Source organism: Lactuca virosa, chromosome 2 (genome assembly GCF_052849685.1).
Source record: "Lactuca virosa cultivar CGN04683 chromosome 2, Lactuca_virosa_CGN04683_v6, whole genome shotgun sequence".
In the NCBI taxonomy this organism is placed as follows: Eukaryota; Viridiplantae; Streptophyta; class Magnoliopsida; order Asterales; family Asteraceae; genus Lactuca; species Lactuca virosa.
In genome coordinates this window covers 252,652,951-252,672,059 of record NC_136427.1, presented here as the reverse complement: position 1 = coordinate 252,672,059, position 19,109 = coordinate 252,652,951, and the positions used below count along the sequence as shown (strand labels likewise).

Sequence of the window (19,109 nt, the reverse complement as noted above, 5' to 3'; positions counted from 1 at the left end):
GTTTTAAAATGAATAAAAATACATTTCTTCGGAAATGCTTTGATAATGTATTTATCATGTTTTTCTGGGAACAAATTCCGCAACATTTTTATTAAAAGAAGTACTCTGATTTTTATAAAGCATAAACAAAATCGATTTTTTCTGGCCGTGAAAATGGGGATGTCACAATTTCCATATGATAAGTAACAAAAGTGCTCAGTAGAATGCTTGAGTTTGTTATTATTGGTTCAATGGCATTTTTCCACCTCTTAGCTGGACAAATTAATTTTAGATGAATCAGGCCCATATCAAGTCTCTAACCTAAATTCTCCATGAATCCTAACATTTTACAGGGCAATCAGGCTATGCACACCATTCCCAATGAAGTGACGAATGCACATAAGAGTGTTGTTACATGATATGCTCACATTTACGTATAATAAATGAATTTTCTTATAAGTGTAACATACAAAACTCTAATGAATAATGTTGCACCTGATTTCCTGCATATCTTTGTTAAATTGTTTTGAGCTTTGGCTGGAGGTTTTGCATTGCCAGAGGTGACTCAACCTTTTAAAGAAGTGAACTCATCAAACAATAGTAGTAGAAGACCATTATATCATCATCATCATCAATATATGAATGAGAGAGGATGATCACTTGTTGCTTTGTCAATGGCAAGGTTGCAACCTTGACAAGAACAGTCAGCAATATAATTGCAAATCCATAGGAATATGGCACATGAATGGCAGTCAATCCATATTTCAGTGCCTGGTTAAGATAAGTGCAAGTGAAGATAAAGTACTGGTCAAATCTTGCGACTTCCTAATTAGACAATCAAATCAAATTAACTGCTAAGCAGATAGATCAACTAGTCAAACTAAATTAAGTTTAGATTTTCACCAAACAAAACTAAATCAATCGTTAATCCTAAAAACTACAAAGATATCGGAATAAACTACCTTCAAAACAACTTCCATATGCGATTCTTTTCCTAGTCATTTAAACATATCACTAGCATATAGACAAAAAAGAATATATCAAACAATAAAATTGTGACAACCCGAAACTTTTTCCGTTTCCGTTACACAGTTTGTGTTAATAAAATTTCGAATTCATTAACTCTTCCGTCAAACTTTTTGGTTTAGAAAATAATCTAGTTATATTTAATTAAATTATTACGAGTCGGAACCAAAATCACGCGGAAACCCGATTGTTTCGAAAAATCAAGCATTTGCGGTCTAAATGGGATTACGACCGTAAACGTGTTTACGACCGTAAACCTGTTTACGGTCAGTAACGAGTGGACCCCCCCACAACACCCCTATAAATACGATGCATCCACCTGCATTAGAACATTTCTGGCCAAAAACTCTATCCTTCTCTCTCTAAGAACCTTAACCATAAACACTCAAAACGCCTTCAAACTTCGGAAATCATCAAGAAACCACGTTTGGAGTCACTAGGGAACGCCTGGAAACGATTATCTCATCAAAATCAGCAATCAGAACCATTTTTCTTGAGTTTACGGTCCACCTTCAAGAACCGTAAACCCTGTTCTTGAGTTTACGGTCCACCTTCAAGAACCGTAAACCCTGTTCTTGAGTTTACGGTCCAACCTTCAGAAACCGTAAACTCTGTTCTTGAGTTTACGGTCCGAGCCTTCAAGAACCGTAAACTCTGTTCTTGAGTTTACGGCCGTAAACTCACCGAGCCTTCAGGAACCGTAAACCCCTCTTCGACCGTAAACACCTTTTTGGTGGTACTTTTGGCTGAAAACTCATTTTCTTCGATTCGATCAAGCCCCGGTAACTTTCCTCAACCGAATACAAGTGTTCTTATGACACTTTATCTATCGAAATCGCTAATGTAGATACATATATGTATTTATTTGATAATAGGATTTCGTTAAGTGTCACGTGCAACAACTCAAGGATCTTCATTTCAGTCAACGATTTCACAACAAGAACTGTGAGTTCATACCCCTACATTTTCCGTATTTTTAATGTTTTCAGGGGGGGAATACAAGCTAAACATAAATGTTTTCAAAACTCATGCAATTCTCATACTTTAACCCTTTTGTACTGTGTTGAGCATAAGGGACGTTTTCACTAAAATTGCATAGTTTTCCGGATTCGCTATTCACTACATTATACATGCAAACGATAATCGGTATAGTTTGGGATTTTTCTAAAACATATCAAGTATAGAAACTTTCACTACTAAACATATGTGCTGAAACAGAAACCGTTTACAGTTTACATCACTACTTTATCATGGTATTCATAACTGAAATTATCACTATATATGGTATACATACGGATTTTCACTACGGTAGAACGCTACTACACTACATGTAAACTAGATTGTACGATACTGTGAGGTGCTACTTCACTACTGTACCCTTAGGTGTACAGGGATAAATCCTACCACTGTATAACCAGAGTCTCTTGGAGGGAGAGCGTGAGATTTGTGAATAGATCTATTCGGGACTGACAATCCCACATCTGGACTGCTAGCTACAGTTAGGCGGGCACGCCTGAGATGTACAAATGTCATTTAACTCGACGCTTGAAGAACGTTGGAAAGGTCTCTAGTCATATCAAGCATGGTTATACGACTCACAATATGTATAAATCACCTTTAGTTTACAGCTTAACACTCTTCAACAGTCCTACTTTTACTAAATAGAACTGATACACACTACGTATTCTGGCTAAAGCCAGGGTTTTTCAAACAGAACCGATTATGTAATGGGTTCACATATAAAATACTTACACTTCATGATTAGTTTTAGCTAGTCACATGAGGTAGTATTTTCGCATATCACTACAGTTTTCAGTAACGAACATTCCTGGTTTTATACGAAATCGATAACGCTACCCTTTTCACTAAAGAAAATATCGGATTTTCTTGGAAACATACAAATATTCATGGTTTATTACAGAACTGATAACACTAAATTTTCACTAAGGAAAATATCGGATTTTCTTGTAACTATACAAATATTTTCCGAACTCATCAACGATTTTCACTGCAAACCTTCGCTTATGAACTCACCAGCTTTATGCTGATACTCTTTTAAACTGCTTGTATTCTGAGGAAATTAGTAGACAGGTACCTGCTGGGTTTTTGAAGAGTTGAAGCAATAAGAGTTTAATGTTTATATTCATACAAGTTATATGATGTAATTCAAACAAGTTTCAGAATTGATGTAAACATTTTTACTTAAGTATTCACTGTAATGGTTGTGTTGCTATGATTGCTGTTATTCATTGGTTGTGATGCTACGCATGACGTCCTCCGCCCCGGAACGTTTCCGCCTTTCTGGTTTCGGGGTGTGACAAAAATTGTATTTCAAAACATCAAAATCAGGAATCAAATTGTTAGAGACACAGGAAGGAAGAAACATGTTGGTAAGAGCGAGTATCCCAAGCCTGGCAGTGTCATCAGACGAGCTTATGAGGTCCACCAAAGCTGAGTGAATGCCCACATTTTGTGTAATGTATTCACCTCTATTAGATCGATGAAGGAACGATAGATCAGTTCAAATCTAGACAGAATCGTTGATGCGCAGAGGTTGTACATTATGATATGGAAATTGTACCATTTAACTCTTTCTGGATCAACAATGGTGTCGTGATGCTAGAGAAAGCAAACAGAGGTTTACCAGAATATGTCATGTGTTCGTAACAACCACCGTCTTCCACCTCCCGGCTTACTCTTCGGTTGCGATGACAGGTGTTCTTGAGGCGGTGATGTTGCGACGCCGTCATACGGTGGTGGTTTGGGGGAACGAATCGACTAGAAGATGTGAGAGAGAAGCGACGGTGTAGAGAATATACAGATCTAGGGGTTGTGTAGTGAGAGAGAGAGAGTGTGTGTGTGTGTATGTGTGTGTGTGTTTTAGATGATTTTTGGGATAAATAACTCATATACCTGATTTTCCCTCATGATAATTTTCAAAAAACCTAATATGCCATTTAAGCTGATCACATTTACAAATATGTCATCTTTGATCTAAGCCATTAAAAGTTTTGATCTAACGTTCCACTTTTAGTTATCAGATTCTCGGGAAACTATAGGTTCGCAAATGATAATTCCTCTCTCTTTCTCTCTCTCTCTCTCTCTCTCTATATATATATATATATATATATATATATATATATATATATATATATATATATATGTTAAAATTGTATCAAAATTTTTATTCAATATATATATTTTATTTTTATTCTCAAACTATTTGTATTTAGATTTATTTCTAAGTTAAGTCCAATTGCTTTGAATCTAATACGATATCATATTTTACTCAAATATAATTTTATATATATATATATATATATATATATATATATATATATATATATATAATTCTGATATTCCAAATAATTATTATTTAATTATCCTAAAATTTCCAAAGAATATCCCCGTACCCGTTATATCATGGAAACCACGGTCGGTATATTTAAAATTTCTATATAGATAAAAAATAATAAATGTAAAGAAAACCAAGATATTTTCGATTGTAAGTAATTATGAATTAATTTGTTAAGCAAAATAAACATAACAATGTTATTAGAATATGATTTTCTATTTTCAAAATTTAAATTGAATTTGCTTTGTTAAAAGAAAAAGAAATAATAAAAATCATAGAAAAATGACACGTGTCAAAAAAAGACATTCTAAAAAACTGAGACGGTCAAATTTTTTTTAGGGTTCAAGAGATAAGTCAAAGGGTAATGATTGTAAATTTACGGAGCATAAAATATTAGTGGGAGAAAATAAAGAAAGAAAATTCGCGATGTGTTACACGCGTCAGCATAGAATGAGGTTGAGTCAAGCCCAGTTTTCAAATCAAGAGAGAGAAACAAATTACATACATAGTCTCTCTCTCTCTCTCTCTACAATTCGCACTCCTCTCTCTCTAAAACATTTTTTCCCTTCTAGATTTACAGCTGAATTCTCTCCGATTCATCGCCCCAATTCTAGGGTTTTTACTTTTCGCGCTCGATACTGGTAATTTTTTCTAAATCGTACTTGTACGTTTACTGTTTCCCAATATATCTGTTCGTCCGCATATGCATGTTGAATTTGTCGATTGTTTTCAGTCGTTTTGATTTGCAATTTCCGTTTTGTGATAGTTTCTTTTTATAATCTTGTTAATCATAATTGAATTGGGGGTGGGAGATTTTAATTCGAGGTTGGGGTTCCAATTTGGTACTTTTGATGAATTTGAGGTACACAGTTTGTTTTATGTATTTTACCTAATTTCTATTGCTCCTTGCTTGAAAATCATTGTCTTAATTCATTGAATTTGAGACATTCTGTTAAATTTTTTGAGTTGGTGATGGCTTGTAAAATAGAAAACAGAACGGTTATGTTCATGTCACAGGTTTTGAGATTGATATCCCTTATGCATACTATTAATATATGCTGTTATTAATAAATTGAGGGCAGGATGGGCTTCTAAAATGGATTCCTTGCTCTAAATATTGATATTTGTATGGGTTTTTTTTGCTTGTCTTATGAGGTTTGACATTGGTACACCTCATGCATGAGAAAAGTAGTATATTATGCAGAGTGTCACGAATGGGTTCTTTCTAGCGTGCTATGATACAATGGCTGTATACTGATTAATGTATATTGTTCTACATTGATGGTCATCATAAACAGTGTTGCATAAGCTCCATGTCCTATACTGCCATGCGGGAAAATTCATCTGATTCATCTTCACAAGAACAATCACAAGACAAGGAATCACAGTCTGAAGAAGTTCTAAGTGAGGAAGAAGATGATGTTAGCAAAGAAACACAAAATGCTCAATCTTTTCCTTCAGGTGCTTCCAAAATCCAACTTACTATGCTAATGTATCACAGTCCATTGAATTGAATTATAATTATCGGCAACTTTACTTTATTTCAATACTGATGATGAAATCAACTTCTTGAGGTCAGATAGCTATGGACAAGAGCAGCACAATTTTCATCAGGGAGTACCAAATGTCCTTCCAAGTAATCCAGAAACCTTAGGGCAAGTCCCACAACTCGAACTTGTTGGCCACTCAATTGTAAGCTTCCTTCAGCTTCTTTATATATATATATATATATATATATATATATATATATATATATATATATATATATATTGTGATATTCTTTTTTCAAATTCATGAATGTGTTCTTGGTGTTTGTGTTTTGCAGGCATGTGCTCCAAATCCATATTGTGATCCATACTATAGTGGAATGATGGCAGCTTATGGTCAGCCTATGGTAAGATATCTTATCTCAAATATCTTTGTTACCCTCATGTATGTATGTATGTATGTATGTATGTATGTAAGTGGTTTGACCAAGTCAATGATGTGTGTTTTGTAGGTTCATCCTCAATTTCTTGATATGCACCAAGCGAGGATGCCTTTACCCCTTGAAATGGCACAAGAGCCTGTTTATGTGAATGCCAAACAATACCATGCAATATTGAGGCGAAGACAATCACGTGCAAAAGCAGAGCTCGAAAAGAAGCTGATAAAGGACAGAAAGGTCATTTATGTGTTAATTTTTGTGTCTTGCTAATCATGAAAAAAATATAACAGTAATACACATGAAACATGACAGAGAAATTTGTTTGGGTAAATTATGTTCAAAAGAGGAATTTACTTTTAATGGGCTTAATGAGTTAAGCAGTTAATCTGGAAATCTATACATGACTGTTTCCTTTTGACTTAATATGGAGAGAATGACTTAAAAAACCTGGCTTAATGTATCAAGACACTAATCCTTTACCTATTGTCCCTTGTTGTTTCCTCCCAACTTGATTAATTTTGTTTTTTGGAATGTAGAAAGTAAAATGGTCCGTCATATAGTGATTCAGATGAAATAAACCTTGTTTATACAGACAGACATCATTACCCATACAGTACTTGATAGGAAAAAAGAAGAAACAAACCGTATGTCTTTAAAGCAAGCCTTGTATGTGTTTGGTTAAATTACTGATGTACCCCTCTCGCATGATGGGGTAAAGTAGTATCTGGTTGATGAGTAATTTGTTATATTTGGAAATTTACAGCCTTATCTTCATGAATCGCGACATCAGCATGCAATGAGAAGGGTGAGGGGTAGTGGTGGTCGTTTTGCAAAAAAGACTCAAGTTGACTCTTCTTCAAAGCATGGAGGAGATGAAGATAATAATAATAATAATAATAATAATAATAATAATAATAATAATAACAACAATGCAACAGGTTCAGGTTCAGGCATGTCATCATCCCAGTCTGTGAATATGAATATGAATTCAACGGGTATGAAGCGTGTGCGATCAAATGAATCTGATGAAAGTTTGGAGGCCCATAATGAAAAGAGAAGGGGCGAATTGGTAAGTTCACTGAATGCTCGCAGCACATATCATTTGCATTCTTCGGATAGAGGTGATGGGGGTTCTTTAGGCCAGCAGTGGATAAGCATATCATCTAACCAGGCTTCACAGAGGGCTGTTGCCATGAAGTGATGTCAGGAGATCTAAGGCTTATTTTGAAGCTGACCGGCAAATCATTCTTGGCTTTTGTCTTATGCACAAGGAAGAGGGCAAAAAGGTAAATGTACCTTTCGTTTGCCTCATCCAGTTTTTTTTTTTTTTTTTTTTTTTTTTTTTTTTTTTTTTTTTTTCATGATCAACGTTGTGTACAAAGTATGTTTCTGGGTTAGAAAGAATTGATGGTGGATTTGTGTTTTGTTTTGTGAAAATTTGTTTTTTGGAGGGGGTTGGTTGAAGCATTAATTTTAGGAATTATCCGTAAGTTACTGTTTACTGTTTATGCTTTTGGGTGAAATGTTGTGCCTGTTGTTGAAATTTAGAGCTGCTGCATATGTGCAATGTTTGCATATTGCTGAGCTTTTGGCAATTGAAAATCAATGCTTATCTTATGGGTTATTGTCATAAAAACCCAACAAGGTTTTGTGTTTTGTTATAAAAGGTCCTTAAACTAGTTTTTGTTCCTTCTAAAGGAATAAACTCAAAAATGACCTGTTATTAGATGGAATATAACCTCTTGTTCCTGATTAACATATAAATTCAACCAAAAGTTAGATGACATGGCATATTTTATGTCACACAGACCTTGATCTTTGTTTGACTCTTATAATAAATTCCACGTGTCTTAGATAATCTCTATTTCCTTTCCATCCCTCCTGTCGCCTCCTCTTCTTCAGTCGGCCTTCTCCGTTTCACCGCCTCTATGCTCCTCTAAATCGGCGATCTTCATAGTGTCTTTACCACCATCACAAACTAACAGAAAATTTGAAGCTTGATGTCGCAATGCACAAACCCATTTTGGTGCACAAACCCATTTTGGTGAAAGCCCTTTTCGATATTCTTTTGGAGCTCTTCATTACTCATCAATTTCATCCATGGATATGTGCTTCAAGTTCGTATATCATTATCGATTTCAGACACCATCGATTTTCTTGGATTAAATAGTTGAAGAATCTGATTCTAGGGTTTTCTTGGTGTTCTTCATCTTGATCTCATACTCTAGATGGGTTATATATATTAATCAATTGTTATTGGTGATTTAACATGTTCAACCGGGCAGAGGTACAGGATTATATACCCATGTGGATGAAGGTCGGGGGTGGAGCACATGTGGGGGATATCCCAGTTAATGCGTGAAGCCCCTCAAAGGGAAACTGGGTGTAAAGACTGGGGGTGGTTATTCTCCTTGGAGAGGTTTTGATCTCATGTCTTCGTGACTAGGTGTCATGATGGCACGAAGATATCCCGTTACACCACTAATAATAAGTTCGATTATGGAACCAATTTTCTGGAAATTGGTTGTTGATGTTCTTTCATTGGGGTGTTCTTGACCATTTTGCATATGCGTCTCGATCGTATTTTTGGGTTTTGATGCCAACTTCAAATATTTGAGTTTCAATGGTTGATATTTTCAACATCATATAACTTGATATGGTTTGAACGAATGAGGGTGAAGAATGGTTTGTTTGATGCTTCGCTAATTTTGTAATGTAGATGGAGTGAAATGAATTGATCATTGATGTTCTTTCATTGGGGTGTTCTTGACCATTTTGCATCTGGGTCTCAATCGTATTTCTAGGTTTCGATGTCAGCTTAGCATATTTGAATTTCAATGGTTGATATTTTCAACATCATGTAACTTGATCTAGTTTGAAGGAATGAGGGCGAAGAATGGTTCATTTAATTAATCGCTAATTTTGTGATGCAGATGGAGCGAAAATGGGTCGTCATTGGCTATTAATAAGGAACGACAATGGAATTTTCGATGGGAGCACTAAGCTTTTGATTCAATTTGAAAGAATGGTGAACTGGTTGAAACTTCTACTGCAACTTCATCACACAAATGAAAATGACGAACTTAGTTTAAGAGGCCTTGTGCCACTTGAGAATGATAAGGAGAGAGATAAGGGAGAGGAAAAAGCAAATGATCAATTGGAAAGAGATCAGCGGTCAACTGAAAACCGATCCATGTGGATATGTCCACATAGATATGGGAAACTTTTACTATCAAAAGTTACTGTACACATAAACAATGTAACAGGTAAACCTGCTAACTTTAAACAAAATGATATATTAGACAGGTAAATTTCAAGTTTAATTGTTTAATGTTCAAAAAATTGTTAGACGGTCATTTAAAGCCAATGGTGAAATTTTCATGTGCTTTCATATATTCCTATATCTTATAATTAAAGGAGTTACTATAGATGAACTATACCAATTGTTTAAAAAATATAAAACATTAGAAATTGTTTTTGTTCTATCTTTCTCTAATTATTTGTGCTGAAAATTTAAAGTTGTTAATAAAGTAAATACATAGATCTAGTTAAAGTTCTATTAGAAATGACAATACTTATTATTATTATTGTTTCATATTTATAATTGTTTGTGCTGAAAATTTGAGGTCGTAAATACGTAAATACAAAGATCTAATTAAAGTTCTATTAGAAGTGACAATATTATATTTATTTTTTCGTATTTATAATCGTTTGTGCTGAAAATTTGAAGTTGTGTAAATACTAAATACAATTTACATGGATCTGATTAAAATTCTGGAAGTGACAAATTTTACTTATTTTGAAATTACTTAAATAAAAATAATAAGTATAATTTATTTTGAAGAAGAAGACCCTAGTTCCCTTTTATCTAAATCCATTGGAAACCGATTGCCGCTAGCAAAATCTCCCGAAGAGCATCCAGTTTGATCCGCCATCCAGTAGCTGCCATGAAAGGCGATCATCGATCGCTTCTACTTGCTACAGTCCTAATTTCATCACTACTACTCTCGGCTTTCATACACGATACAAGAGCTGAAGTCATAACCCTAACTGAAAGTACCTTCTCCGACAAGGTAATTTATGATCTCTTAGTTTATCCCCTATTGTTAGTTTCTGATGTTCGATTATGATTTTTTTGCTCGAATATCTCGGATTATCCGGTATCTTCTGTGGTATCAATGCCTTAGTGCATACTTCATTATCGTTTGGATAAATTTTATTTTTGAATGTGGATGTATTTTTAATATGATCAAACATAGTAGTAATCTTCAATGGCAATGTTAACTGAATTTCCAAACCTTTGTACTACGTTTTGTTTATCAAATATCATTTCTAGATTCTTATAAACTATTGATGAAATTAAGTAGTCGGATTGACCTAAATCTGTCTCTCTATCGACAGTAGAGCTAGCAATAGTTTGTAGACTTGTCATCTTAATCTCTACATGTTCTTTTGCTTTGTGTGTGCTTAGTTTCTTTCCTTTTTTCTTATGCTTCTTCATATAGGTAAAAGAGAAAGACACTGCTTGGTTTGTGAAATTCTGTGTTCCTTGGTGCAAGCATTGGTGAGTAATCATTTCCATCCATCATTGTGTCACATAATTCATTTTGGTTATTAATTTGAGATTTATATTTGAGTTGTTGTAATTTGCTGCAACATTACAGTAAGAAGTTGGGTTCTTTGTGGGAGGATCTTGGAAAGACAATGGAAGGGGAGGATGAAATAGAGGTTGGTGAAGTGGACTGTGGTACTAATAAACCTCTTTGTTCAAAAGTTAAAATCGGATCGTATCCCTCATTCAAGCTTTTCTATAATGGAGAAGAAGTTGCCAGATATCGAGGTACACTTTTGCTTTAATCTTTTCTTAGACACGAAGTTCTGCCACCTTTTTAAACATGCAATTAGATATCTATTTCTTCACATCACAGAAGTTTCTGCAACCTCATTGAATGAAACTTATGGGGTTCCATTGAACCAAGATTCGTTTTCTAAAGGCCTTCAATTTAATTAGCAAAATAAGACAATGAAACAATGAATCGAGTTAATTCTGTGAATAAGAACCTTCTTCAAACCATGACCTTCAAAGGTTGAAATTGTAATCTAAAGGGTTGTATGCTATGTTATCATCTATTTTAGATGGTGCAAAGGTTTAAAGATGAGTAAAGTAAGCCTATAAAAGAAAGGTGAAGTGTAGAAACCTTCATAGAGGGGTATTCATTAGTGGATCATGAAGTATGTTCTATTAAGAATTGTTTATAACATACTTTTTCTTTAACAACTATATTATGTGAGCATATAAGCTTAGCTATTTAAAAAGCCATTTGATATAGTTTGTTGATAAGCTCATGGGGCTTTTTTTACAAGTTTTCTACATACACCATTAGTATATTTCTAAATAATAACGAAAATATATATTTTATTTTATTAATAGTATTTTAGATTTATAGCAATTTAACCAACAGTTGTATTACATTATATTTCAGCTACTTGTTGCGTTCTTCTCAAAATAAAAAAGAAGGAATATACTTGGTGAAAATTCATTTTGTTATTTTTTTACTCTTGGCATGCGTCTTATATGGAGATGTAGTTTTGTACAAGAGTATTGTAATTTTAAAAATTATGTATCAAATCATTGTGTTTCTAAACTTATTTACCTAAACATCTAGAAATGGTTTTGACACCATTGTAAATTTGCAATCATCAAAAATAAAAACAAATGGGCCCCACAACCAAAATAAGATTAGTGCTGTTCCCGGAAACCATCCTTATTTTCAGTTCGCGGAAAAATGAAATTTGTTATTTATTTTAATAATGTTTCTTACAATATAACGTTCGTTTTTTATTATATATCTAAATGTCTTTTTCTGTTATTTTACATTTTTCATGCAACTTATCAGCTAGTTTTCTACCAAACATTATTACTTTATCAGGTAGCTTTTCAGCTAGTCTGTCAAACACAACCAGTCTTTTGTTGTTTGTAAAAAGTAAAAACGCATGTCACATTTTGTTATGTGCCTAGATTATAAGATTACTAATAAAATATATGCATAAGACTCCCACTGTATTATCATATATAATACCATGCATGAAATGAAGTTACATTTACTCCTACCACTCAACTTGTGACATACACAACAATATTTACCTTAAAATCACTCACATGAGGTAATAACTAGAGTTTGGATCCTCCTTTGGTAAACTATTATCAACCTGATTGTGAATTAAGTGTTGATTATCAGAAATTTGGTTGTGTATGTACTATGTGATGTGATGAACACAAATGAAATGTTTAGGTGCAAAGGATGTTGAGTCGATGAAAACATTTGTTTTAGAAGAGACAGAAAAAGCAACACTGAATGCACAGCTAGAGGACGATAAAGATTTATGATCTACCTTACACTTTCAGTTTCAGGTATTATTATTATTTCCAGATACCTTTTGTATTAAACTTTTTTATATCTTTTATTTTTATTTTTTTATATTTGTGCCAATATATGAAACAGGAGGTCTATCTGAAAATTATCCGAGCAGACATACACTAGTTTCATGACATTATTTTATAGTTGTACAACATTATTGGCGATCACGCAGCTAATATTTTATTCTGATAGAAACTTTTTTGGGAATGAACTATTATGCATTTTCTTTCCCCCCCAATTTTTTTTTTTTTTTTTTTTGTACTGTTGTCATTGTAGACCTTGCAAGCAGAGTTTTGTGATGGGGCAATAGTTTTCTGTTATGCGAATTAGATCACCTCTTTGTTTACCAATTTCAAGTTGTGGATGATAGATCATATATGGTATGGGAGCCAGGAAATTTTAATTATGATTGGTTGCTCAAGATAGAATCCGGAGAAAAAGTATATAAACCGATAGATCTTTGTATATCTATTTTTCACAAATAAAACAAATATTATAATCCATAATGTGAAAACCATTCTTATTTAAGATAGCAATTGTAAATCAAATATTATAATGCACAATGTGAAAACCATTCTTATGTAAGATAAAAATTGTAAATTTTTGTTTTTCCAACTCCAAACTACTGTTTCTGTTCATCTCCTTTCAACATCAACTACATATCCTTCAACAACGTGTGCATTTCAAGAAGCTATTTTTCGTAGCTTTTGTAGAGTTGGTTCTTTTTCTATCGATCTGAAATATTTTTGGTCATTCTTCCTATTATGTCAAAACACCACATTAAACATGGTTAAAATTGAGATTTTGACTTCTTCATTACACTTCGTATCTATATGTTATGAACACAAACCTTAAAGTATATATTATTGATTCTTTATAAAAGCTACATCATACTATGTAATGAACTGTTAACTACAAAAAACCCGTAAGCTAACAGGTAGTGGAAAACACTTGGGAGACTGTAAAAACACGTGTCACTGTCTCCTGTACATAAACTAGTACACTGATATAGGCGGTCCCTTAATCATCCTATTCTAAAATTAAAACTGCCTGAAATATTTTGGTATTTTGTGTCAGTGTTACGTTGTTAAGTTTGTAGATGATCTCATCGAAAGATGGAAAATAATGGTTATTGAAGAACCTCTTTAATCTTGGTTACTACTCTCTTGTAGTTCATAGACACTAATTTGTACTCCAACCAGAGACATTAATTTTTATAAGCAGCTTTTTTGCATTCTCGCACATCAACATGAATTAGTTAAGAGCTTAAGCTTCAACACAATCTGTTCTTTGATCAAAATGGGCTTCTCCAAGCTTTTCATTATTTATTCTTCTCACTCTACCATCTCTTTTAGCAATGGCATCGACACAACCTACTGCACCAAAATCATACCCTATTTAATCACATTTTAAGATGTACCCATCAACCCAAACAAGGAATTCCGTTACATACTTGCATTTGCAATTTTGATTATACCAATTTATCTTCTCCCTCACCAACAAATGGTTAATGCTGAATTCAAAATGTTCTGGGATACTGATAATCTCAGCCATTCTCAAGTTTCTTCAATCAAGAGTCAACATGGTAATGTCAAAGTAGCTTTAAGCTAGAAGAGGACAAACCTGTAATTTTAGCGCTTCATGGGTTTGGCATGATTCCTACATAATCTTTATGGCCCATTGCCATCATACAAGTTTCTATAATTGACTTGAAGTTCATATTCAAGCTTCCTGTAAGCAGACCGATCCACCAACCTTTTCTCCTGCAATTCCTTAAGCAAATTTACAGCATCTCCACACCTCTGTTGTCTGCATAACTCATCAACCACAGTCCTATACGTAATGTAATCACCCAACCTTTCGTTTCCAATCATCTCCCACAAGTAACTCACAGATTCATCGATTTCTCCCTCAAGTGCAAACGAACTCACAAGTGAGTTATACGATTTACTGCTTGGAACAAAACCCTTTGCCTTCATCTCATCACAAATCTTCCTAGCATTACATGTTCTTCCTTGAGAACATAAACCATGGATCAAGTAATCAAAAGTAAACGAATTCGGTACACAATCATAAACCACGCCCATCTGATGGTATAATCTAAGCGCGTCATTGACATGAAGGGAGAGAACGTACCCTTTGATCATGGAATTCAAAGCAAAGATGTCAGGATCGATCCCATCATCAACCATCTGCTTGAACAACATGCTCATGGTATCCATATACATGTGATTTATGTAAGTATTGCTTCTCCTGCTCAAAAACGAAGTGAATAGAAGATTATACGTTCTGATCGAAGGTTTACAATCCAATTTCTTCAGGCTTCTCATGTGTTTATACACGTTAACAGCTCTACTCAACTTCCTTGCTTCTGTGAAGAAGTATATCATCGTGTTGTAAAGAGCTTCAGAACCAAAAGAAGGAATCGCCAACGCCTCGTTGACGATTAGATCCATTTCATCGTACATTTTTGCAGCGCCGAGCTTCTTAATCGTAACATGGAATGTGGATACATCGTGTGTAAATCTAGGTTGTTGAGACGCCCAATTGAACAACTCCAAACATACCAATGGATCTTCTTGTAGATTTATTAAGTTATGGAGGTCTTCAGGTTTGAATCGAGGCAGAAGCTGTGAAACGGCTCGACGAAATTGGAATTCGTCTAGGGTTAGCTTTGACGCAGCTAAATTTCTTCTGTTGACTCTCTGCCAGTATGATGTTGATGAAAAAAGGGTAGCTAATACGTATCTGCTGATTAAATAATTAGAGTTCTGGGGAGCTTTGACATTGATGCAGATTTGCTTCAAACATCGTAGGGATTTCAATGCGATACTCATTGTATCTAGAATATAAATAGCAATGAACCAGATTACAAGGGTTGACGAGCTGAAGGCGAGCGCCGAGGGGGGTTCCTTCACGACGGTATTCGGCGGAAACGAGGGACGGAGGCCACGGAGGAAGGGGTGGTGCCGTGGTGGTATGGGGCGGCACGGATGGGAGGGGCCGACAACAGGGATTGAATGTGTATTGTACAGTACTACAAGTTATTGCTACAGGTGCGAACGGTTTTACGTTTAGAGAGTGAAAGAAGAAAGAAAAACTCTCATAGTATCGTAACAGTCTACAACACTAGACCAATTCCCGCGCGTTTCTCAGCGAAGATTAAAAATATATTCCGCGCGTTTCTCAGCGAAGATTAAAAATATATTGTTAAAATATTGAAAATATATATGTTTAAAATGGTTATGTTATTGATATTAACTTTGAGATAATATTTTGATATATATATATATATATATATATATATATATATATATATATATATATATATATATAAATCTCAATTATTTTGAACAATAATATTCATTGACATCAACCAATATTCTTCATTAATAGAATTAAATATAATTATCTATTTAGTATTATTTTTAACAATTATTATTATTGATTAATTATATTTTTACTTATGCGATCATTTTCTAATTTCAATAATGATGTTCATTTAAAATGCAATTTATTTATAACTAAATGTAATTTATAATTTGATGTTATTATCATTTAAAATTGTTATTTATTAATTTTAAACCACTTATTATTAATAATAAGTTAAAGAAGACTTTTAAAAAACACTTAATATTATTATTAAAATGTGAAACATACACTAAATAATAAAGTGATAAGATAGACAATTTGCATTTCAAAAGAGACTTGCATGGATAATATGACATATCCATGTAATTTGATTTTATTATTTATAATTATTGCTTATTAATTTTAAAACCACTTGTTATTATTAATAAGTGAAAGAAACTTTTAAAAAACACTGATTATTATAATTAAAATGTTAAACATATACTAAAATATAAAGTGATAAGATAGACAATTTGCATTTTAAAAAAAGCTTACATGGATAATATGGATAATATGACATATCCATGATTTTTAATTAATTATTGTTTTGAAGCAACATGAACATACAAACATGTATACAACAGTTAATTAAATATTATATATATATATATATATATATATATATATATATATATATATATATATATATATATATATATATATATATATATATCACCTTCCATAACATATGATCGATAACATGAATCTAATCTAATTTATATTAAAATTTCAACCACAACATACAATGATATTCTTTAAAAAAAATACTTAAATCAAGAAAATACAAAAAAGAATTAGTATATAACAAACTTACAAATTAAAAAAATTCAACATAATAACATGGCATGAAAAAATTTTCAAAACCCTCAAATCAACACAAAAAACTTTAAACTTGTTTTTTTTATAAATTTTGTATGTGATTTGTATTTTTGTGTCTATTGAAAAAGATTGACATTTTTTTAGTAGAGTATCCATTAATTGTTTATTAAATATATTATATAAGTTATAAAACCTTTGAATTGTTAATCATTATTAAGAGACTTTTGAGTGGTATTCATTAAAATAGAAGGTTTCAAATGCATGAGGTGTTTGCAAAATTTTATAGGGGTTTCAAATGCATGAGGTTCAAGGAAAAATGTTAGCTTTATAAGTATGTATGATATGTACAAGTACGGATGTGCTTCGGGCCGAACTGACCCGAACCAAATAATCGGAAATCCGAATTGGATGAAAAGTGGGAACCAAAATCCGGACCGAATATACTAATACGGGGCCGGTTCGGTTCGGGTAATACGGGTTTCGGTTCGGTTATTAACTCAAAACGACCGAAATAACCCAAATAAACATTTACACTATGCTTTAGAACCGAATAACCCAAATAAACCGAAATGACCCGAATAACCCAAATAAAGAAATTCTATATCCAGTTCAAGAAAAAAAATATTAATTTAATATTTTTTTTCTTGAACTAGATATAGAATTTCCTTATCTGGGTTATTCAGGTCATTTCGGTTTATTTGGGTTATTCGGGTCATTTCGGTTTATTTGGGTTATCCGGGTGATTTCGGTTTATTTGGGGTTATTCGATTCAAGTGACTATTCACTTTCTGGGTCGGTCTTTTTGACCCGATTAAACATTTATTCGGGTAACCCGGACCGAATAACCCGAAACCCGAATTGGGCAAAAATAGATACCCAAGAACCGACCCAAATAACTTATTCGGTCCTAATTCGGGTCGGTCCGGTCCGGGTTTCGGTTTCGGTCCAGGTATTCGGTCCAAACACACATCCCTATGTACAAGAAAACAAGTGGTTACAACTTATATTTACAAAATTACTAAACTACCCTTTTATGTATTTACAATATCAAACTGCCTAATATTCCCCCTCAAGCTTTATCTGAAGAATATATGTTCTTGAGAGAAAGCTTGGACATGAAAGGTATCAACTTTGAAGTTGGTAGTGGTTTAGTAAACATATCAGCCAGCTGTGAATCAGAACGCACAGGCATGAGTTTGACTGAGTTGTCCTCTATTTTTTCTCGTATGAAATGACAATCTATGTCAATATGTTTTGTACGCTCATGAAAGGTTGGATTGGAAGCAATTTTGACTGTCGATTCATTATCACAAAACATTAATGTTGACATAGAGTGACTAATACAAAAATCCATAAGAGGTCGTTTTAACCAAACTAATTCACAACATGCTGAAGCCATTGCCCTGTACTCTGCTTCTGCAGATGATCTGGACACTGTTGGTTGCCTTTTAGATCTCCAAGATATGAGTGAATTACCCAAAAAAATTACAAAATCCAGTTGTAGATCGCTTGGTATCCGAACATTTAGCCCAGTCGGAATCACAAAATGCCTTCAATCTAAAGGAAGATGTTTTTGGAAAAAAAAACTCCTTGGCCTGGAGTAGTTTTTAAGTATCGTAAAAGATGATTAGCGGCATTAAGATGGTCGGAAATTTGAACAATGTGGTCGGAAATTTGACAATTCTTCCCATAAGGACTTCAATTTCATGAAATACACTCCAATGGAGTCTTGATTTTGAATTAGATTGACTAATTCCTTACGAATCTGAAATATACGAGGTCCATTGGATTGTTCAAAACGTTCTTTTAAATCATTCCAGATTTCAAAACTTGTATCTGCAAACATGATACTTGCAGAGATTTCCTTGGATTCAGAATTTAAAATCCAAGATATCACCAGATTGTTGTTACGCATCCATGAATTATACATGAGAGAATCTGATATAGAAGGTTTAGGCAGAGATCCATTGATAAAACCAGTTTTGTTCTTTACAGACAATGCAATCAACATTGCTTTACACCACGAAGAGTAATTATCTCCCGTAAGAGGCTGAGATACAAGAACGTAACCTGGATTATCTGAATGATGAAGATAATATGGATGCAATCGATCGTCAATTGGAGACAAAACTGTTGCAGACGGAGTTGAATTGCTTGCACTTGAAGTCAACAT

At 33.5% G+C, this 19,109-nt stretch overlaps 4 protein-coding genes across 7 annotated transcripts; 2 read left to right on the top strand and 2 right to left on the bottom strand.

Annotated features, from left to right (window-relative positions):
- The first annotated feature begins 4,834 nt into the window (after window positions 1-4,834).
- LOC145160768 (nuclear transcription factor Y subunit A-1-like) lies at window positions 4,835-7,801 on the top strand. The gene is made up of 6 exons (XM_079080090.1): window positions 4,835-5,001; window positions 5,659-5,821; window positions 5,940-6,052; window positions 6,186-6,254; window positions 6,360-6,524; window positions 7,051-7,801. Exons 2-6 carry the CDS (start codon window positions 5,674-5,676, stop codon window positions 7,486-7,488), a joined length of 933 nt encoding a protein of 310 aa, XP_078936216.1. The 5' UTR covers window positions 4,835-5,001; window positions 5,659-5,673; the 3' UTR covers window positions 7,489-7,801.
- A 2,323-nt stretch (window positions 7,802-10,124) lies between these two features.
- Window positions 10,125-13,056, top strand: PDIL5-1 (PDI-like 5-1). Its single transcript, XM_079080088.1, has 5 exons — window positions 10,125-10,360; window positions 10,793-10,851; window positions 10,952-11,127; window positions 12,581-12,699; window positions 12,791-13,056. The coding sequence occupies exons 1-4, from the start codon at window positions 10,235-10,237 to the stop codon at window positions 12,673-12,675; spliced, it is 456 nt and encodes a 151-aa protein (XP_078936214.1). The 5' UTR covers window positions 10,125-10,234; the 3' UTR covers window positions 12,676-12,699; window positions 12,791-13,056.
- Window positions 13,057-13,536: 480 nt separating this feature from the next.
- Window positions 13,537-15,797, bottom strand: LOC145160766 (pentatricopeptide repeat-containing protein At2g27800, mitochondrial-like). Of its 4 annotated transcripts, none has more exons than XR_013738227.1 (2): window positions 14,160-15,797; window positions 13,537-14,082 (listed from the first exon to the last, which is right to left on the bottom strand). XR_013738227.1 is itself a non-coding variant. In XM_079080086.1 (2 exons), the coding sequence occupies exon 1, from the start codon at window positions 15,541-15,543 to the stop codon at window positions 14,377-14,379; it is 1,167 nt and encodes a 388-aa protein (XP_078936212.1). In that variant the 5' UTR covers window positions 15,544-15,797; the 3' UTR covers window positions 13,537-14,082; window positions 14,330-14,376. The 4 variants fall into 4 exon arrangements, 2 of the variants coding, with proteins under 2 accessions (XP_078936212.1, XP_078936213.1); XR_013738228.1 differs by having other exon boundaries at window positions 13,537-14,079; XM_079080086.1 differs by having other exon boundaries at window positions 14,330-15,797.
- A 2,775-nt stretch (window positions 15,798-18,572) lies between these two features.
- On the bottom strand, window positions 18,573-19,109 carry LOC145158404 (uncharacterized). The gene has a single exon (XM_079077309.1). It carries the CDS (start codon window positions 19,107-19,109, stop codon window positions 18,573-18,575), a length of 537 nt encoding a protein of 178 aa, XP_078933435.1.

Excerpts from the sequence above, each read along its gene's own strand:
- PDIL5-1 (XM_079080088.1), top strand. The coding sequence starts at position 10,235 with ATGAAAGGCGATCATCGATCGCTTCTACTTGCTACAGTCCTAATTTCA. Across the intron at positions 10,852-10,951 it reads GTTCCTTGGTGCAAGCATTG|TAAGAAGTTGGGTTCTTTGT; the intron begins GTGAGTAATCAT and ends GCAACATTACAG. Across the intron at positions 11,128-12,580 it reads AGAAGTTGCCAGATATCGAG|GTGCAAAGGATGTTGAGTCG; the intron begins GTACACTTTTGC and ends TGAAATGTTTAG.
- LOC145160768 (XM_079080090.1), top strand. The coding sequence starts at position 5,674 with ATGTCCTATACTGCCATGCGGGAAAATTCATCTGATTCATCTTCACAA. Across the intron at positions 6,053-6,185 it reads AACTTGTTGGCCACTCAATT|GCATGTGCTCCAAATCCATA; the intron begins GTAAGCTTCCTT and ends TGTGTTTTGCAG. Across the intron at positions 6,255-6,359 it reads CAGCTTATGGTCAGCCTATG|GTTCATCCTCAATTTCTTGA; the intron begins GTAAGATATCTT and ends TGTGTTTTGTAG.
- LOC145158404 (XM_079077309.1), bottom strand. The coding sequence starts at position 19,109 with ATGTTGACTTCAAGTGCAAGCAATTCAACTCCGTCTGCAACAGTTTTG.
- LOC145160766 (XM_079080086.1), bottom strand. The coding sequence starts at position 15,543 with ATGAGTATCGCATTGAAATCCCTACGATGTTTGAAGCAAATCTGCATC.